This window comes from Peromyscus maniculatus, chromosome 2 (assembly GCF_049852395.1).
Source record: "Peromyscus maniculatus bairdii isolate BWxNUB_F1_BW_parent chromosome 2, HU_Pman_BW_mat_3.1, whole genome shotgun sequence".
In the NCBI taxonomy this organism is placed as follows: Eukaryota; Metazoa; Chordata; class Mammalia; order Rodentia; family Cricetidae; genus Peromyscus; species Peromyscus maniculatus.
In genome coordinates, this window is record NC_134853.1 from 104,413,058 (window position 1) to 104,435,125 (window position 22,068).

General features: G+C 41.9%; 1 protein-coding gene across 17 annotated transcripts in view; it reads left to right on the plus strand.

The window, feature by feature from the left end:
- Ccdc171 (coiled-coil domain containing 171) overlaps nucleotides 1-22,068 on the plus strand; it is a 342,210-nt gene that overhangs the window by 20,515 nt on the left and 299,627 nt on the right. For 11 of the 17 annotated variants that reach the window (XR_013049178.1, XM_015994935.3, XM_015994936.3 and 8 more), the window contains 3 exons: nucleotides 1,068-1,242; nucleotides 6,272-6,462; nucleotides 10,044-10,175. Coding sequence is in view for 11 of the 17 variants with exons in the window: in XM_015994935.3 (XP_015850421.2) it covers nucleotides 1,068-1,242; nucleotides 6,272-6,462; nucleotides 10,044-10,175 (498 nt within the window). In the remaining 6 variants the exon portion in view is untranslated. The remainder of the gene's footprint in view (nucleotides 1-1,067; nucleotides 1,243-6,271; nucleotides 6,463-10,043; nucleotides 10,176-22,068) is intronic. The other 6 variants (XR_013049179.1, XM_076564458.1, XM_015994937.3 and 3 more) reach the window with 2 other exon arrangements.

Below are 22,068 nucleotides of genomic sequence, written 5' to 3' on the forward strand. Positions count from 1 at the left end.
CTCTGAGTTTGAGGCCAACCTGGTCTACAAAGTAAGTTCCAGGACAGCCAGTGCTATACAGAGAAACCCTTTTGAAAAAAAAAACAAAACAAGCAATCAAACAAACAAACAACCCCCCCAAAACAAAACAAACAAACAAAAAATCCCCAAACCCAAGTTTAGTCTCTATGCTTCTCTGTAGCACTTAGGCCCTTGAACTTAGGGCTCTATGACATTTGTTCTCTTTTACTTTACTCACCACATAGCAACTATTAAATGTTATTTAATATATTAATCATTTACAAATGATAAGTTATATAACCACTGACTATATCACAATTTTAGAGTGAGACAGGACTTTATAGATGTCACATTCTAGCTTTCTGAGCCATTTCTGTCACAGTATTTAATGGAATGTCACAATTAGATAGCCCTTCGTTAGAATCTCCGTAATATTGCTACTTTTATTATTTATGCTGCCACTGATATTTTAATTAAGGAAAACAACACAGTGTTCACTAAGTTGTATTTTGTTTCTTTTAAACCCCCCCCTTTTTTTTCCTATTTTGTATGTGTATATGAGTGTCTGTCATGTGCAGGGTACCCTCAGGGGCTAGAAGAGAGCTGGGTTCCTGGAACTGGAGTTCCAGGTGGTCGTGAGCTGCTCCTCCCCGCGATGCTGGGGCCCTCTGGAGAGGCAGCCAGCACTCAACACTGATGAGCCTCCTCCCCAGCCCATTTTCTCCTGGGGTACATTGAGGAGATAAAAGTAGAGGACTACAGGAATATTTAAGTGTTCATTATGCGTCATGCTTTTTTTTTTCTAGGCATGGTTTTGTGATTGAAATGTGCTTTTTTGTTGTTGTTTCTTTAAAAAGGATTTTCCTCTAAAGGAGTCTATAAGGCACTTAGTGATTATTGTCTGGTAAGGCAGCGATTCCTTCCTAGTGTTCGAGAAAATGTCAGTTATGAATGCTGATAAACACAGAGCCAGGTTTTGCTAAGAAATGTAAATGCTTGAGTACGCAGTCTCATTGTCTTGGAGACATGTTTTCGTGCTGGTTCATGAGCTCAGGAATCTGTTTTAGCTGTCCAGCTACGAGAGCCAGATTGCCAGGCTGCGATCTGAGGTGGAGAAGGGGGAAGCGCTGCGACAGCGTCTGGAGTATGACCTGGCTGTTGCTAGGAAGGAGGCTGGTCTGGGAAGACGGGCGGCTGAGGAGAGACTGGCCGAGGCGCAGAGGACTCAGGAGAAACTCTATGGTAAGGCCGCCCCTCCTCTTCCGTTAGGGCCAAGCTTTGTTCTGCATCCTTGCTTGCTGTTGCATGTCTACAGTGGATCTCACGGAGGTTGCACTCACAGGACTAGTCTGTGTGTTTGTAAAATGTTTCCACATCCGGGATTTAGCCCAGGGCTCCCTCCGTGCACAGCAGGCAAACACTCTGTCACTGAGCTGGGTCTTCAGTCCTACTTTAATTTTTTTTGAGACATTTTTGGGGGTGGGGGAAGGGTGTCATGTATCCCAGGATGGCTCAAATTTGCTGTGTAGCTGAAGATGACCTTGAACTGGGTTCTTTCTTTCTTCACCACCTAAGTGCTGAGGTTACAGACATGTTTCACTGCTCCTGATTTATGCAGGGCTGGGAACTGACTGAACACACGGCTCTGTGAGTCCTGCTCATGTACTCTACCAGCTGAACTATTTAATCAGTTAATGTTTTTATGTTGTTGCATGTATGAAAAAAAAGAGTACAGAATTCTGCTAATCAGGGTTTTAGAATAAAATCACAAAGGAGGTGTGTGCGTGTGTGTGCGTGTGTGTGTGTGTGTGTGTGTGTGTGTGTGTGTGTGTGTGTGTGTGTGTGTGTGTGTTTTCTAGGTACACTCTAGGCCCCTTCATAACATACAATTTGAGCCAGAATTTCTAGCCTGACTGTTCCAGAAACACTGCAGGTGATTTGTTGATTACATATGTTTATGTGTTGCATTAGATTATGTACCTCAAAAAGAAAAAGGCTCTGAATTTAACACCCCAAATCCTCTGTTATGTAGGATTTAGTTATAAAGTATTATTTAAGTATAAATAAATTCACTTAGATTACCATATAAGTCAAAGCAAGCATCCAGATCATGTAATAGAAAAGTACCTGAAGTCCTTTCTTTTATCTTGTTAATTACTATCCTAGTTTTTGATAGTGTGAATTAATATTTTCCTTTTTTTAAAAGTTAAAATATTTTTATGTGTTTGGGAATTTTGCTTGTATATTTGTCTCAGTAGCACACGTGCCTAGTGCTTGCGGAGGCCAGAAGAGGGCATCAGATCCCCTGGAACTGGAGTTGTGAGCTGCCCTTTGGGTGCTGGGAATCCAACCCACCCAGGTCCTTTGTAAGAGCAGCCTCCAGTGCTCTTAAGAGCTGGGTCATCTCTCCAGCCCCAGTTTTCATCTTTTCTCTTTCTTTCTTTTTGTCTGTCTGTATGTCTGTCTGTCTTCCTTCCTTTTTTTTTTTTTTTTTTTTTTTTTTTTTTTTTTTTTTTTACTTTATGGGGATTGAATAATTTAGCATGTATTCTTTTGTGTCTGGCTTCTTTTCTTTAACATTATTGTTTTTGCCAGAGATTCGTATTAATGTGTAATCTTGTTATTGATATTTAAAGTATGGTGGTGTAGAAACATATTGCACCTACAGTTATCCATTTTCTGCTGGTGGTTTACTACTGAGACTCCTGTTGTTAGCCAGGCACAGTGGCACATGCCCATAATTGCAGCTAATATGTGCAGTTAAAAGAATGAATCTTAGACATATGTTGAGTGAAAGAAATTATATATATATGAGGACATCTTACATGATTTTTTTGTACATAAACTTTTACAATAGGAAAAGCCAATTGTTAGAAATAAAATCTGAATAGTGGTTGTCTCTGAGGTGAGTAGGCAATAGGCAAAAATATGAGGTAACTTGGGGCTGGAGAGATGCTTCAGAGGTTAAGAACACTGACTGCTCTCTCAGAGGTCCTGGGTTTGATTCTTAGCACCCACAGGGAGGCTCACAACTGTTTGTTAATGCCAACTAATTCCCAGGCAGCCATGCTCTCTTCTAGCTTCGGCAGGCACCAAGCATGCAAGTGGTGCACATTCAGGCAAAATATGTGCATAAAATTAAAAAAATTATGGCTGGGCAGTGGTGAGGCCGCTTTTAATCCCAGCACTCAGGAGGCAGAGGCAGGTGGATCTCTGTGAGTTTGAGGCCAGCCTGGTCTACAGAGTGAGTTCTAGGATAGCCAGGGCTACACAGAGAAGCCTCGTCTCAAACAAACAAACAAACAAACAAACAAACAAACAAACAAAGAGGGGTTTGGGTTAAAGGGTTTTTATGTTTTGATAGTGGTTTGGATTACAAGGGGTGTGACATTTAGGTAAGCTAAGAGAACTGTGACCTAAAACTCTTACATTTGTAAGATCTTAATTGGTAACCATTTGTGCATCTCAGTGTATGTAAATTTTACTTAAAATAGTAAGGCCGTATTGTATCTAGTTAGTGATTGTATTAGCACTTTTCCTGTTGACATATGCGATGAACTATAGGAGTGAGATGTCCTGATGCTCTCTTTGTGGTTGGAAATGCATGCACAAGTATGATGGACTGCTGGTGTAATGCATAGGTAGATAGACGAATGTCTGATAAAGCCAATGTAGAAAAAAATTAATGATTGCCTAGGGTAGATTGGAATTTTTGTTTTTGTTTTTTTGAGAAGGGTTTCTCTTTGTAGCTCTGTCTGTCCTAGAACTCACTCTGTAGACCAGGTGGGCCTCGAACTCACAGAAATCTGCCTGCCTCTGCCTCCTGAGTGCTGGGACTATGTTCCACTACCACCCAGAGAAATAATTTATATGTATTGGTGTTTTGCCTACATGCATGTCTGTGTACCACGTGCATGTCTGATGCTTGTGGAGGCTTGAAGATGGGGTCTGATCCTGAGATGTCCTTTCAAAGAACATGTTGTTTGGAATCATTCCCAGTTCCTAGCAGAAGTTGACATGCTTAAGCTCTGTCTGTGGTCAAATAGAGGGACCTGGCAACCCCAGGAAGATCATATATCTAATACTAAGTGTGTGGGAACCATTTCTTCAGTTCCTTTTCCTGTTTGCTTCCCAGAAGCTAGTACCCCGGTCCCTCTACTTCCTGAGTTTGGAGGCCTTTTCTGTGAGTGACCTGACCAAGCAGTGAAATCTAATGGAACTGATGATGTGGGATTCTCAGTAAACGACACAGATTATCTTCCTGTAAAGACCAGAGTTCTTAGCTGTCACTCACAAGATCATAATCTAGGTGGTGGGCATATTGGTGTATAAAATAGGCTTGGAGTTTCTTTACTGTTATTTGAGTAGGTAACCAAGAATCATCAGATATTTGAGAAAGACCTTTAAATGGAGAGAGAAAAAAATCAACTTGGAAGAAATATATTTCTGTGGGGAAGTGAAAATTTACAACAATGTTGATGTTCTTAAAGTAGAAAGAAAATATATTCCATAAAGGAGCTACAAAAAATAAGGGAAAAAGCTTAGAAATTAAAAAAAGAAGTAAAAACGAAAAATATTAATAGAATTATTAGAGATGAAAATGAAAGAAATTTCCAGCAATTAATGTGCAGAAGATGGAGTGGAAAATAGAGAAGAGCTGAGAAAATTTGAGGACAATCCAAATAATAGATCATAGAGATGGTGGAAGAAGAGGAAGCAGGTTGATGTTTCTGAAGGTCACACCTGCTGACTAAGGAACGTGAACTGAATACAGCGGTGAACTCCACCGAGGAAAGCCCAGGAAGTCGGGTAAAGTTTCAAAAGGATAAGGAGATTCTAAAGCTTCAAAGATGTAAGAGCAGAGTAGGCTGACTGCAGAGGGCCAGCATCAAACTCCTTGTCTAGAACATTGCCGCTCTCAGGGAAGATGTCAGGGAATGCTTCTACATACTTATTTTACAGTTTTGAATTTTGCATCTTTTGTATGATCCATACAAAACAGAAAGAAATAGAATTTTAAAACTAGTGCTACTGATATAATCAACATTTTGTTTGTTTAACCCGTATGTTTATGCGTACTTCATTTGTGTCTCTTCTAAAACTTGAGGAGGAGGTGTTTTCGTTCCTACTGTGGTCAGGGAATCGGAGAGATTTGATCAGGAGTTAGTTGGTAAAGCCAGACTTGGAAACCATTCCCTGCTTTCCTAGTCGCTTAAACAGCAGTGGTAGTGAGGTGTTGCTCACTGCAAGCATAAGAATAGGGCCTGAGGTGAGTGGTGCCTCTGTGGTGGGGGCGGGGGTAGGACGGCTCCGAGGCTGCAGCATTGTTACATTGACTTTCTTATTGCTAAGGTGTGTTCATATTAGCATTTTTTCTGATAATGAAACATCAAAAACTATAATCTTGAGTCAAAAGTTTGAGTTTTCTTAAAACAAAAAGAAACATTATTATTATAGAGAAGTATGTGTGTGTGTGTGTGTGTGTGTGTGTGTGTGTGTGTGTATGTGTGTGTGTGACTGTGTATGTGAGTTATGGGGTACATGGGGAGGTCAGAGGATAGATAACCTTTCCAAAGTTTTTTCTTTTGGTCCATTGTGGAATCTGAGAATCAAACTCAGGTAATCAGGTTTCTGAGGCTAGTGATTTGACCCACTGAACTATTTGTAGTCCCAGATTTATATATATGTGTGTGTGTATATGTATATGCATATATATATATATGTATATATATGTGTGTGTGTGTGTGTGTGTGTGTGTGTGTATGTGTGTGTGTTTGTCTTGTTTTCAATTTTTTCTTTCTTTCTTTTTTTTTTCTTGAGACAGGGTCTCTTTACATAGCCATGGCTGTCCTGGGACTCACTCTGTAGACCAGGCTGGCCTCCAACTCAAGAGATCTTCTTTCCTCTGCCTCCAGAGTGCTAGGATTAAAGGCATGCACCATGACACCCAGCCAGATTTGTTTTCTTGAAAAAGAGGATAAGTTAGCACTAGGTGCAGCTAGTGTTAGAGCTGTATCTGACATGGGCATGCCTTCAAGAATATGCCATATTGGTTCATAGCAAAATCACCCCATTGGAGGAAAGGAAGAGAGTGAAGAATCATTGTAGTACTACAGGGATGGAGGGTTTTCTAGAGTTTGCTGAAGGGAGAAAGTTAAATATTTTGTCCTAAAGATCATGTAGTAAACAAAGTCAGCTCCATTGGTTAGGTTCTTAGACTCTTAATTAATTAATTTGTGGTTATAAATATATTCTATCATATTTTTAATAGCTCAGAATTCAGAACTTCAAGAAAAGGCAAATGAAATTGAGAAAACATTTCAGACTTCCCAAGAGAAATGGAAAGAAGAATGCAGGAGATTTGAGCATGATTTGGAGGAAAGAGATAATATAATTCAAAACTGCAATCAAGAATATGAGTTACTTATGCAGGAAAAAAGCAGGCTACAAAAAACTCTACAGGTAAAATACTTAACCTAAGTGGAAGTTCTAGGTCCTCCCTCCCTCCCTCCCTCCCTCCCTCCCTAGAGGCATTTTCACATATCTCCTGTGTTGAGCTTCAACACTGGATTAAGATGTATACTGTTTATTTTGTGGAAAGCATTTGAGATCTCTGATCTCAGTGGTAAGTCCTCTTGCCTCAACTGCCTGAGGCCTTGGGTTTGATCCACACCACCACAAATAAATAGAAGAAATATAACAAAAATGAAACAAACAAAAGGTAAAAAGGATAACCAAAAGGAAAGCAACAATTACTTATTTGTAATACTGTAAAAGTGAAGACACATATCCCTTTTCTTCTAGCAACATTAAAATGTGGATTTTAAAAATGTGGGTTCTGGTTGGGCAGTGGTGGTGCACACCTTTAATCCCAGCACTTGGGAGGCAGAGGCAGGTGATCTCTGTAAGTTTGAGGCCAGCCTGGACTATAGAGGAAGTTCCAGGACAGCCTGGGCTACACAGAAACCCTGTCTCCAGAAACCAAAAAAAGAAGAAGAAGAAAAAAAGAAAAGAAATAAGTGGGTTCTAGATTTCAGTTTGAATATGAAATAAATACAGAAAATTATGTGTTTTATAATGCCTTATGTAGAGCACATTCTACGATGAATGATGAAATGTAAAATCATTAATTTTTACTAAGGCTGTTGTGAGGTATGTATTTCCATAGTTTTGGTCCTTTTTTTACTCCCTACAGTCCAAGTGGGGCTGGGGTTGAGTTGACAGCAACTTAGCGTATATGGAGTCGAGTGTATACGACATGACTTTGAAGTGACTTAGACAGTGTATATGGAGTCGAGTGTATATGACATGACTTTGAAGTGACTGTTTAATGTTTTTCTTCTTCCCCAAGACAGGGTTTCTCTGTGTAGCCCTGGCTGTCCTGGAACTCACTCTATGGTCCAGGCTGGTCTCAAACTCACGGAGATCCGCCTGCCTCTGTCTCCCAAGTGCTGGGATTAAAGGCGTGAGCCACCACTGCCTACTATAATAGTTTAAACTTTTTAAAAAAGAAAAGGAAAATGTAAAAATGCTCCATATTTACCTTAAGTACGCATTATTTTTATGCACTGCTGCATCCTTACATGGTCTCAGGGACTTGACCTGACTGGAAAGGTAAGAGAATGAAGCAAAGACAGACGCAGGGACACAGAAAAGCTGGTATTGGGTGTTCTGGGCCCTCTGATGGAGAAGCCCCCGCTTCCTGGAAGCTCAGCAACGTGTTTATTGTTAACCTGAACAAGGAAGTGGGGTTGCTGCAGGCAGATAAACATGGGGGCAGGCTCTGGTGTACAGGTGAACAAGGAGGCAGGCTTAGCTCATCTTCACAGGAGAGCAGTCTTCAGGTCGCAGACAACTGGGGAGAAAGCTATGGTGGAGGTTTTCTGTACACAACATCCACATTTTCACTGGGACCCAAGGAAGGCTTTGCTGTCCTTCTGAGCCTCACCTAGGGTAGGCTTTGCCACTCTCATGGGGCTGAGGCATTGGTCCTTGACATGGCTGTACCCGAGTGTGAGACAACACACACTCACTCAGGACTTTACTTGTTCCCTATATTGATTGCATCTTCACTAAAAATGATCTTACCACAACAGTTAGTAGATGTAAAAGTTCCGTCACCAGTACCCCCAGACAGTGTCAGCTGATCTGTTTTTATTTTCTCCCTGCCAGTAATCCTGGCTTGTCTCTTGGTGACTGCGTCGCCCTGCCCTGGTGTTTGGGTGGTGGATGTGTAGGTGAGCTTAGTCTGTGAGTCCTTTAGTGGACATGGGTTCCTTAGCTGAATCAAGTGAGACAGGAGGAAGGAAGAGGGTGATGGGGCAGCATTCCTTACGTCAGTCAGCTTGCACCCTAAGGTCTGAAATCTTGATGTGTTCTTTGCAACTGCTTAGACTATCTCTGCTTTGCGTTTAGGTATTATCTTTGCGCTCCCCTCGCTGAGATGCACAGAGGAGTTTGGGGTTGAACAGGAGTCACTTTCTGGTCCTGAGGGTAGGGAAGCCCCAGACTCTCGAGGATTTCTGCTAGAGAAAGTTAAGAGGGTAATGTTTATAAACAGATCCATGTGAACAGATCTCTTTTTTGCTCACATAAACCATAGACCTTTTCTCCCCATGTTAATGAAGACTTAGTTTTAAACCTGTAGGCTAGAAAATTGATTTTCATAGGAAACCTGTATTTTATATTAAGAATTTGGACCTAATTAGATCTAATAAATGTGGTATACTTAGAAAAATTTAAAAGGAAAAGCCTTTGAAACTATCTGTAGAACTAGAAATTAGTTATAGTCTGAACTGAGTATTTTTATTTTCAAAGTTTTAACATTTAGGAATATTTTTTTTCTTTTCTTTTCTTTCCTTTCCTTTTCTTTTCCTTTCTTTCTTTCTTTTTTTTTTTTTTGAGACAAGGTTTTTCTGTGAAGTATTGGCTGTCCTGGATCTCACTCTGTAGACCAGGCTGGCCTTGAACTCTTAGAGATTCACCTGCCTCTGCCTCTCAAGTGGTGAGATTAAAGGCATGTGCCATCACCACTTGGCATCATTTAGGAATATTCTTATTCTGACTTGTTGAACAACTCTCTTTTTTCTCTTTTAGAAATATCCTTGGGGCTGGAGAGATGGCTCAGTGGTTAAGAGCACTGGCTACTCTTCCAGAGGTCCTGAGTTCAATTCCAAGCACCCACATGGTGGCTCACAACCATCTGTAATGAGATCTGGTGCCCTCTTCTGGCCTGCAGTCATACATGCTGTATACATAATAAATAAATAAATCTTTAAAAATAAAATAAAATAAAATAAAATACATCTGGCTGTGTCAGGATGGCTCAACCGTTCAAGGTGCCTGCTGCCATACCTGAGTCACCTGAATTTAGTCCCTCACAACCATCCATTATGAGATCTGTTGCCCTCTTCTGGCAGGCAGGCAGATGTATAGGCAGGCAGATGTATAGGCAGAATGCGATATACATGATAAATAAATCCTTAAAAAAAATAAAAATACCCCTTTTCTTTACCAGGTTTGCATATAAATTTTAGGGATAATACAGTTTATTCACAGGTAAAGATGTTCATGCTAACAGGACTTTATTTTTGTTTCTTTCATTTTGTACCAACCTCTGATGTTGAATTTATTTATCTCCGTTTTATATTTTGATAAAGTGATAGTTTTATTAAGATTTTAAACATGAATTATTAATTTTTTGAGACAGAGTCTCATGTGTCCTTGGCTGGCCTTGAACTCTCAGTATAGACAAAGATTACCATGAACATCTGATTATTCTGCCTCCTCCTCCCAGATCCTGAGATTGTAGGTATGCACCACCATGCCTGGTGTTCTGAACAGCTGGGGACTGAATCCAGGGCTTGGAGCATGCTAAGCAACTACTGGTAGCTGCCATCCCCAGCCCCAAGAGTTTAACACGGATTGAGAGTTTTTAACCATCTATTGGAAGGGAGAGCCCCTTTGACATTTAAACTAGGTTGAAAAGCTAAAAGGTAACCTTTACTGATGTCATAGTAAAGCCAGATTTTGTTCCTGTAAAGGAAGCACTGGAGAAACATCAGCAAGAGAAGAATGAGATGGAGTCTCACGTCAGGGAGACTGCATTGGAGGAGTTTAGATTACAAGCAGAGCAATGGGAAGCAGAGCGAGGAGAGTTACAGCTCATAGTACAGGTATTTCAAAATAACTCGGTTTCTAGACTATGTTCTTGATGCTTATGGTCTGACAATTTTGTTAGTAGGATAATTTACGAGCTCACTCAGGTGGAAATCAATTCCAAACCTTTGATTTCTGGAAGGCCATCTTTGACTTGGAGTGACGGGACAGTAGGGACGCTGTTACAGATAGATACCATGAAGATTACGGCTGGACGGCTTCATTTTATAGTGTGTATGAGACAGGGTCTCATGTAGACCAGGCTGGACTTACACTTGCTGCATATCTCTTGCTGTTCCTAAACTCCTCCTAATTCTCCTGCTTCCACATCCTGAGTGCTGGGATTTTTAGCATGAGCCACCACGCCTACCTAAAATAGGTGATTTTTTAAAAAAACTTTTATTAGGATATATTAATTATACAAAATAATTTTTGGGGGGTTTTGAGACAGGATTTCTCTATGTATCAGCCCTGGCTGTCCTGGAATTCTCTTTGTAGACCAGGCTGGCCTGGAACTCAGAGATCTACCCGGCTCTGCCTCCCAAGTGTTTAAAGGTGTGTGCTACCATGGCCAGATCAGTAATGGGTTTGCTATTGTGACATTTTGATATGTGTGTGTATAGTATATTTTGATCATATGCATTCTCATTAACCTCTTTTGCCCCCTTTTACTTCTGCTGATCCCTTTCTTCTTCCCAGCAATTCCCCTTCTACTTTCATGTCTTTTTGGGGGTGAACTATCATGTTTAATTATGGTTGCTCACAGGAGTATGGCTGGGGGATTGCAGGAGCATGGTCAGCTCAGCAGTGGCTATACCACAGAAGATACTGTCTCTTCTTCCCCCACACTCATGAACTGCCTATAGATGCTTAAGAGAGATGTGGGCCCTCACCAGGGCCTCTTTCTAGTATCCATTAACTGCCTACAAATTCTTAGGGAGGGGTGTGGCCTCAAGAACCTCTTCCCCTCTCCATGACAGTATGTTGACAGGTGGCATCTTGTGCAGATCTTGTGCAAGTAATGACAGCTGCTGAGAGTTTAGCATGCAAAGGCTGTGGCCTGCCTGGAGGACAGTTTCCCAGCACTCCTCACGGTCTACCAGTTCTTCCCCTCTTCATGTTTCGTGAACCTTGAGTGGGTGATATGGCCCACTGAGGGCTGAGCAGTTGGCAGTCACTTATTCTTTTGAAGGATTTATTTATTTATTTTTTATGTGTATGAGTATTTTGCCTGCTTGTATGTATATGGACTGTGGAGGCCAGAAGAGGGTGCTGGATCCCAGGAACTGGAGTTACTAACAGTTGTAAGCCACTAGGCAGATGCTAGGAACTGAACCTGGGTTCTCTGGAAGTGCTCTTCATCTGGGCCATTCCTCTAGCCCTTGCACTCACTTATTTGTAACACTTTGGAGTTATGATCTAGCAGGGTGACACTGCTTGAAACCACCTGCGAACAAATAGAGTTGTGGGCCGGTGATGTTCCGTGAGCCCTCATAGACCCTCGAACATTACTGGCTATTGCTGTTGCTGTTGTTTACCCTCCATAACTTGACTGACCGTGTTGCTGAAGACAGCGCATACTTGAGCCATAGGACATGGAGAAACCAAGCTGGTACTTACGTAGAAGCTTCATCCCTACTGGCTTGCTTTCATAGTGCTGGAAGGTACTGTGCATGCTACCAGAGGAGAAAAACCATCATCAGCCCTACCCAGCTGGGAACCCTGTGAGCCACATTATCCCAGCACTTAGGGGGTAGAGGCAGGTGGATCTCTGTGAGTTTGAGGTCAGCCTGGTCTACATAGCTAGTTCCAGGGCAGCCAGAGCTACACAAAGCAACCCTGTCTGAAGAAACCAAGAGAGAGAGAGAGAAAGAAAAAGAATTGGCCAGGCCAGACATGCCCCTTGGTATAATAGTGGCTGCAAACTCTGTGAGAGTAACCACCCACTTCAGTTGAATTTAAGTCTCGACATACAAAATGAAGCCCATACCTTTTCTAAGAGAACTTACTACTTTTAGGCTGCTAAATAGACACAGTATTAAACTGAGTCCTAATGATTTTATTGTTTTACCTATAGATTAATACACCCACTAACCCTCATCATAGAAACGTTTGTCTTTAGTAGATGTTGGTTAACATAGAGACCCACAGCTGGTCTAGGTGTAGAGGAAAAGACTTGAGATGATCATCTTTAAATAGTGTATGGATTTATGCTAGTTATGATACAATGTACAGTTTATCTATCAATTTATTTTTCTTTAATTTTTTTTCTGTCCAAATGACCCCTTATGACTGTACAATTATGAATCTTACTTTTTTTTTTTTTTTTTTTTTTGGTTTTTCGAGACAGGGTTTCTCTGTGTAGCTTTGCGCCTTTCCTGGGACTCACTTGGTAGTCCAGGCTGGCCTCGAACTCACAGAGATCCACCTGGCTCTGCCTCCCGAGTGCTGGGATTAAAGGCGTGCGCCACCACCGCCCGGCGTGAATCTTACTTTTTAAGTATATATCTAGTTATGGGGGAGGGCAGGCATCTGCAGACGCCAGAGGTGTGAGATCTCTGGAGCGGAGTTACAGGTGGTTATGAGCCTCCTGATGTGGGTGCTGGGGGTCTAGCTGGGATCTGGAAGAGCAAAACTGGAAGAGCTCTTCATGGCTGAGCCATTTCTTCAGTGTCCACAGTGTGCAGTTTCCAGTACAGGAGCAAACTGGTGTTGGTTCCGGCCCTCTCAGGAGAAGCTGTCACCAGATTGGTGTCATACATAGCCACACTGGTGTGCGTCTAAGCTGGAAAGAGCTCACTTGCTCTGATGCTTTTCTAAATCTACTTCTCCCAGTGTAGTTAAAATTCCTCGGGATTGGCGCTATAGTTTGGATTCTGAGAAGTGTTGTTTACATGAGTACATATAAAGAATCAAAGTTTTTGATATGTGTTTGTAGAAGATGTGGAAAGAAAACAAGTTTATTTTCTCACAGCACAATGTGGCTTCCTGTGATGTTAAATGTCAGTTCAAAAACAAGCCGTTTTTAAAAAACATTTTAAGTTCAACACTTCCCTCTAGTGGACAGACGAAAGAACACCCCAAATCTCTCATGTCTGAGTTACTATTCCATCCCACAGGTATCACTCTTAGTTTTCTATTGCAAGAACTGAGGTCTCTTTTTGTTTGATTAGAAGATAAATTCAGAGACAAGAATTAAAGTTAAATATGTTTTGATGGAGGCACATTAGTCTGTATCTTATGCTACATACCAGACTTGAATTATGTTAATAAAGCCATACATTAAATATTCTAATACTTACAAGCTAATACCTAATATAAGCAGTATAAGTAACTAGCACCTACCATGTACTTCATCTTAGTGTTTGCTATTCTCAGTTTAGATGTAGAAACAAAATACAGTTTTATATCATTGGAGACCATTTTTGAATCCTTCTCTAACTCATCAGTGTCCCGTCCCACTGCAGACCCCCATTGTGAACTTGACGTTGGATGTTGTCTATATACTTTGATATGCTTTTACTCAGTTTTGTTTAGAATTTTATGTATTTTACACATGTAAGTGGGATATCATGCAATATGTATATTTGTCCAGCTTGTCTTTTTGTTGTTTGCTTTTCGAGATTTAGACAAGCTAATGTAATAGCTCTAAATCACCCAGTTTGACTGCTGTATAGTTTTCTTTTCTAAATTTAAACCATTACAGGGATTCCATGTATGAAACATTGCAGGCATGTGTCTAGCACATACAAAATTGTTGACATTTTTGTGTAGCTGTTTCCTCTGAATGAGGAAGGAGTGGGTTTCGAAGCTCAGGAAGCTCAGGAGATGCTGGGGCTCACAAGGACCCTCCTACAGTCTTAGGGACGCGGCAGTTGCTGAGGAGGAGAAACTGCCTTTGGAGCAGCTGCCTGCAAGCTGGGCAGAGAGTTCCAGAGATGCTCCTGAGGGCTGTTTCCTGTGCTGCTGCTGCCTGGAAGTCACCCAGGCTGGTAAGTAGCCCTGGTACTTGGTTCATCCAGCTAGATGTGTGTGGAATCGCCTCTTTGGTCTATTCTGTTCCCTATTGACATATTCACATCTCCAGGAGTATCACACAGCAGACATGGGAAGTGATTATAGGTTCAGTGAAATACATTGATGGAGCCTGGTGTAGTTAGTGCTGCATGGCTACAATCCCAGCATGCCTCCTCATCATGGGAGGGCCAGCAATTCAAGGCCCTGTCTCAAAAACCAAACTGAACCAAATAAAGAACAGTAATGACAATCTTCACAGAACTTAAAACAAAACAAAAGACCCTTAACGTTTTATGGAACCACCATAAAATCCTTTATAGTCAAAGCAATCTTTTAGCAAAGCAGGAAGGAACATTGTATTCCTTGACTTTAAAATTAACTATTAAGTTGTACTTGTCAAACCAGCATGAATTTGCATAAAAACAGACAGACCAATGAAAGAGAGCGCTTAAAAGTAAACCCTGCATCTACACCCTGCTCATTCTGACAAAGGTGTTAGGACATGTTTGGAAAAATGACAGGTTTTTGTTGTTGTTGTTGTTTTGAGGCAGGGTTTCTCTGTGTAGTCCTGGCTGTCTTGGAACTTGCTCTGTAGATCAGGCCAGCCTCGAACCCAGAGAGCTGCCTGACTCTGCCTCCTCAGTGCTGGGATTAAAGGTGTGTGCTACCACCCCATCAATAGATGGGATATTGGATACCCTCCTCTTGCAGAGGAATGAGATTAGAGCATTTTATACCAGCTATATCTCAAAATGGAATGAAGACTTAAAGGAGTCAGACCTAGAGTTGTCAGACTACTAGAACAGGGGAAATGCTTAAGGATGATAAAACAAACAAAAATATATTTTTTTAAAAAAAATACCATGCCCTAAAAGCACAGGAAAACAAAGATAATCAAGTGGTACTGCATCAGAATAAAATGATGCAGTACAGTTGTAGAAATGTCTTTTGACATTTGCTTAGTAATTTCTGTGAGAAGTGTCTGTTACTTAGAAAAGCCATTTTCATGTGGAGATGACATTTTGGTGGTTTGAAAGAAAATGGCCCCCAAAGGGAGTGGCACTGTTAGGAGGTATATGGCTTAGTTGGAGTAGGTATGGCATTGTTGGAGGAAGTGTGTCACTGTGGAGGTGGACTTTGAGGTCTCTTGTGCTCAAGCTACTCCCAGCGAGACGAACCATTTCCTGTTTGCCTGTAAGATGTAGGACTCCTTCTCCAGCGATGTCTGCCTGCACACCACCTTGTTGCACCATGATGATAATGGCTAAATCTCTGAAAAATGTCGGCCACCTCAACTAAATGCGTTTTCCTTTGTGAGAGTTGCTGTGCTCGTGGTCTTTCTTCACAGCAGTAGAAACCCTAAGACAGAAGTTGGTACTAGGGACTGGGGTATTGGTGTTGCTGTAGATTATAATTTTTTTGGTGTGTTACTTTTGTTTATGTTGCATTTGTTTAACTCTGTGAAGCTGTGTTACTGTGCCTGTCTAAAACACCTGATGGCTTAATTAAACAGTTGAATGGCCAATAGTGGGGCAGGAGAAAGGATGAGTGGGGCTGGCAGGCAGAGAGAATAGAAATAGGAGAAATCTGGAGGAAGAAGGAAAAGGAACGAGAGAGGAAGGAGGAGGACATCAGGGGCCAGCGATATAGCTATACAGCCAGCCACGGAGTAAGAATAAGATACACAGAAGTAAGAGAACAGGAAAAGCCCGGAAGCAAAGGGTAGATGGGATACATTAAGGAAAGCAGACAAGACACAAGCTGAGCTAAGGCTAAGCATTCATTCATAAGTAAGAAAAAGCCTCTGTGTATTTATTTGGGAGCTGGGTGGCGGGCCCTCAAAAGAGCAAAAACAAACAACAACAATTGTGATAAGCCTAACCATGTTTTTGTTTGGAGGAATCTGGTACTTTGGGTTAGGAAAGGAGTGGAATGCTTTAAGCACTGCTTAATGGGCCAAACGAGGAGGAGCATGGAGGACAGTGGTGCTGAAGGTGGTTTGAACTGGGAGGGGCTGGTTCAAGATGTTTCAGAGGAGAATAATTTTAGTATGCTGCCTAGAAATGGCTCTTGTGATTTTTTGGTGAAGAATGTGGTTGCTTTTTGCCTTTGTCCAAAGAGTCTGCCTGAGGCTAAAGTGAAGAGTTTTGGACTAATTCCATTTTCAGAGAAAATCTCAAAACAGCCTAGTATAGACTAGTATAACTGTCCTGCAGTTATTAGTGGTAACTCTAAGGAAGATTTATAATGAAAAGGAGCAAACTGAGCAGATAAAAATGCAAAATGTACAGATTTAATTCCCCTTGGTAGAAATAATGGTCTCCAAAGGAAGCTTTAGTGAAGCTGACTTGCAGCTCTAGGGCATAGGCCACATGGAGATGATACTTTTGCAAAGTGAAATGAATATTTGAGTAGAGAAACTCAATTTCTAATTGGCTGGTGGGAGCCAAGCCCATTTTAAGGTTGATAGAGCTTACCTAGGCACCATTGTGTTGGTACAGATGGCGGACGGTCTGTCTATAGTTCTCCATATGAATGCAGTGAGCGTCATAAAATTTGAAAGACACATAGTTCTTCCTTTCCCATTCTCCTGGGACTCTCTCCTATGTTGGATTTTCTTTTAATTTTTTTCTGTATCTTTCTCTTAGTTTGGTGGGTTTTATTCTCTGATAGTTCATAGTAAGTTGTAAAGTAAATTATTTCCACCCATGAACAACTACTAAGCCTTTATCAGTTCTCATACCTCATTGAAGTTTTTCCTAGTTATGTACTATGGTTTGTCTCCCTTGTTTTAGATAAGTTTCTATTGCTGTGATTCAACACTGTGACCAAGGCAGCTCATAGAAGGAAGCGTTTATTGTGAGCTTATGGTTCCAGAGGAATAAGTCCAAGAACATCGTGGCTCAGAAGTATGGCAGCAGGACAGCTGAAAGCTCACATCTTGAACTACAAGCAGGAAACAGAGAAACCACATTGGAAACAGCACATGCTTTAGTGGTTTGAACGAGAATGCCTCCCATAGGCTTGTATGTTTGCATACTTGGTCCCCAGTTGGAACTATTTGAGAAGGATTAGGAGGTGTGGTCTTGTGGCATGAGGTATGTCACTGGAGGTTATTTTTGAGATTTTGAAAGACATGTGCCATTTCCAGTCTCTTTTCTACCTCCTACTTGAGGATCCGGATGTGAGCTCTCAACTCTTCTGCCATCCTGGACGCTAACCTCCGAAACTGTAAGCCCAACTAAATGCTTTTCTTTATAAGTTGCCCTGGCTATGGTGTTTTGTCACAGCAATAGAAGAGTAACTAATACATGTAACTTTTGAAACATCAAAATTCACCTCCAGTGGCATACTTCCTCCTCCAAGCCCATACTTCCTAAACCTACTCAAACAGTGTCACCAGCTGGGGACCAAGTGTTCTGATGCTTGAGAATATGGGGAACATCTCATTCAAACCACCACATTCTGTTCCCTGCCCCCATTGTATCATGGCCATATCATAATGAAAACATATATAGTCCAGCCTTGGAAGTTCCCAGTCTCAACACTTTTAAAGTCCAAATGCCAAAGTATCTTCTGAGACTCAAGGCAATTTTTTAACTGCAATCTTCTGTAAAATCAAAAAGAAAACTACATACTTGCAAGATACAATGGCATAGACTACCCATGACCGCTCTAAAAGGGGGGCATGGAGGGCAAAGCAAGACTGAAACCCAGCAGTACAAACTCTGAATGCCGTAGGTCCGTGCCTGATGTCAAAGGCTCTGACCTTCCAGCTTTGCACCTGTAACACACCTTTTCCTCTTGGGCTGGCCTTCCTCTGTGTGCAGCTCTCCTCGGCAGATGTCTCATGGCTCTGGCACCTCTAACATTTTGGGGTCTCCAGCGAAACTCAGGTTTCACGGTCACAGCTTCACATAATGGCCTCTCAGGGCTTCCTGCACTCTCTGGGCGTTCATGCTACATTTTACCCATTTCAGTGGCTCTCTGAAGCTGTGGAGGAAGATTCCAGAACCCCTCACTCCCGTTCCTTCCTGACCCTAAAGCCAGCACCACATGGATGCCACTGTCAAGCTCAGCTGCTGGCTTGGGATTGAGTTGCCCCTGGAATCACATTGGTAGCAGCTTCTGTCTGTTGTTTGTTTCTAGTATCAGAAAATTCCTTGGCATTTGTCTTTCACAAGTTGGAAGCTTAGTTGGGTGGGGTTTTTCCTCAAGGGGACCCTTCCTCTTATTCCAGTGTAGATTTGTTCCCCCAACAATGGCACTAATCTCCTTGGTAACTGGAGTCTCTCCTTTAGCACAAGACTTAGTTGTAAAACTTACAAGTGTTCTTTTCCTCGCTAGACTACATTGTGTTTCTTTTTGCCCCCCCCTTTTTTTTACATTTTTCATTGTAGATCTGTAAAAGAGTGATTACTCATAACCATGGGACAGATAATTATGTCTTGAAATTTCTAGCCAAGAAATCAGAATATTACTTTTAAAATTAACAACAGACAAGTTTTTAGGACAAAGGCAGAAAGTGGCTACTGCCCACCCCCCCAAAAGATCTCATAAGAGTGGTGTATAGCCCAGTTGCTGGTGTTGTTCCCCTTTGGAACCATTCGAGCTTGCCTCCGCAGTCCACATCGCTGTCAGTTCTGTCTTTTAAGCCCCTACTAGACAGCCCACTAAGTCTTACTTACACTGTTTGACTGCATTTTAGTCCACAGTCCCAAAGTTTTCCACATTCTTCCACCACATGGTCAGGTTCTTTATGGTTGCACTGTAGTCCTGGTACCAACTGCTGTCGTAATTTGGTTTCTGTTGCGGTGATAAAACACCATGATCAAGGCTACTAACTTACAGAAGGAAGAATTTCTTTTGAGCTGTGGTTCTAGAGAGACAGGAGTTCATCTTCATGGCTGGGAAGTGTGGCAGTAGGGAGCAGGGTAGCAGGGATATTTGAGAGCTCATGTCTTGAACTGCTAGCAGGAAACAGGGAGAATACACGAAATAGCATATGGCTTTTGAAACCTCAGTGACGTAATTCCTCCAGTGAGGCCGTCTTCCTACCCAGACAGCACCACCAACCGGGACCAGGTGTTCACACCTGAGCCTGTGAGGGACATTCTCTTTCAGACCGTCACTCCCCTGAAAACTGAATGCCAGGCCTGTTGGTGGCATAACACGTGTAGAGGTCAGATGGCAGCTGCCAGGAGCTCTTTCCTCTACCTTGATTGGGATCTCTGTTGTGTCTGCTGTGCTGAGTACTCCAGCCTCCCTGGCTCATATGCGTCTGATGATTGTCTGGCTCCCTCCTCACCTTAGGAGTGGGGATTACAGATGTGCACCAACATCCAGCCTTTTTCTTGTTTTAAACCTGTGTTCCCGGGATGGTGTCCAGGTCAGGTTTTCACAGGGTTGTGACCTGTTGACCCATCTCACTGGCCCCACCTTTAGGTGTAACAGTCTTTAAACTTATCATTTATCCTGTTTTTATCCCAGCTTCTTTGTTTTCTGTCCTGATCAAAGAAGCAAGTAAAGTACCTAATTGCTTTTTCCTGCATTTTAGTATCGGCTTAAATATTGTTTCGTTACTACTATCAATTTTCTTTTCTCTGAATGGTAGTGAGGAGTATAAGTTAAAGAGAAGACCATGCACTGAAAAGATGCCCATAAAACAAAACAAAAACAATGGGGAAAAATTCCATCCCAACCGATGGGAAAAACAAAACCAAAAACCCACAATGTAGAATGCAGGCATGCACGCACTCATGCACACACATGTGCACAAACACGCACATACTTGCAGGCATGCCAAGCCATATGACCCCTCTGAAGCTCATAATTCCTTAATAACAGAAAACCAAACAAAACCCAAACCAAAACCATAACAAAATTGTTGAGGTACTAAAGAAAGAACTCAAATCCCACTTTAACAAATGATCAGCTCTGGGCTGTTCATGGTGGTGTACTCTTTCAATCCTGGCACCTGAGAGGCCTCAGAGGCAGGTGGCTGTCTGAAATCAAATCAGAGTGAATTCCTTAGCTGATTCTGCTTCCTCGGGCTGGATGCCTCTGAGTCCTCATCCAGATTGAATCTCAGCTGAACTGTGCTGCTCAAAGCCTAAAAGCTTAACCAACCAAAAGCTTCTAGATTCTGGTCTTCACACCTTATATACCTTTCTGCTTTCTGTCATCACTGCCTGAGATTAAAAGCTCACTTCTTGGGATTAAAGGCATGTGTCACCATGTCTGGCTGTTTCCAATGTGGCCTTGAACTCACAGAGATCCAGAGGGATTTCTGCCTCTGGAATGCTAGAATTAAAGGTGTAAGTGCCACCATTTTCTAGCCTCTGTATCTAGTGGCTGTTCTGTTCTCTGACCCCAGATAAGTTTATTAGGGTGCACAATATTTTGGGAACACAATATCACCACATGGAACTGTAAAGGGCTCTTATCTGGGAGTGGGAGAGGGAACCAGTGGGAGGAGAAGGGAGGACAGGAGAAGGCAGTGGAGGTTGAGTATGGTCAAAGTCCATGATCTACTTGTATGAAAACGTGACAATGAAACTCATCATTTGGCACAAATATATGCTAATAAAAAGCACACAAGTGACTTTGAGTTACTGTTCTTGTCAGTAACTACTTGAAGGAGTGGGACTGATATAGAGTCTTATACTTGTATAGTGCTTAATGTTCTTAAAACTGTTTTTACATGTGAAAAGTACTTTCCAAACAGTTTGTGGTAGCAAATTATGTACCTGGATTCCGATAATGTTTTTTGAGTGGCCAGGAACTCTTGGAAGTGTGAATATATTTGTATGGAAAATGAAGTTACAGGGAGTAGCTTTGGAGGCCGTTGGGTGGATCCCTCCTTTATAGTCGCCTCGGCTTGTTTCCCTGGTAACCCTAGAAAGGGAAACATCAGCTCCCATTTCCCCAGGATTTAAAACAAGAAGAAGGTGGAACTAGCACCTTTGTTGAGACCTTTTAAGGGAAAATACTTCCTCCTGCTCAAAAGAACAGACCCTGCTTTTGGCCCTGGATGAGCACATGCTGCTTTGATCTATTCCAAAGATCAGAACATTAGACACCATTTCCTCCTTCCTTAAGAGGTGATGTAGGTGGACCTCCCCATCATCTGACTGGGAGACCAACCCACAGAAAAGCTGATTCACCTGAAGACATATTGAGGAGATGGGAAGAAGAATTTGAGTTCTAACTCAAAAAAGCCTAAGTTTTCCTTCTTTCCGCCTCCCTTTCTTTGGGATCATGGCCAAAAGCCTAAGCATGCTTCCCCATCCTCTGGGGTCTGCCACTGTTTCTTTAGCCCTTCTCCCTTTCCACTGTGCACCCGCATGCCAGTCGGCACTGCTGGAAATGCTGCCTTTCTGGACCCTAACTCAAAAAGGAACGGCTTGCTTTCTTCTGTATCTCTGTTTTCCCAGTGGCTGCTGAGGTTTCTAGCCTGCCCACCCTGTTGTTTCCTCAAACTCAGAAAATGTCCTTGAGCTTCTGAGTCTCTTTTTAAATGTTTTTATTAAGAAGAATTAAAAAAAAAAAAAAAAAAAACCAACCAAAAAAGGAATCTGGATTTGCCCGGTAACAGTGGTATTTAGAAGTAACAGTCTTTTATAGAGAATTGTAATGGAAATTTGTGTAGCTAGATTCTGTTTCAAGTGCCCAGGGATTCTTGGAAGCCCCTCTGCTCTGCGTTTGTGTCCATGTATGTTGGTGGAGGAAAGACAGAGCATATAAAGCAGTGGTTCGCAATCTCCCTAATGCTGTGACCCTGAAGTTATTTCACTGCTACTTGGTAACTGTAATTTTGCTACTGTTCTGAATCGTAATGTAATATCTCTGTTTTCTGATAGTGTTAGGTGAGCCCTGTGAAAGGGTTGCTTG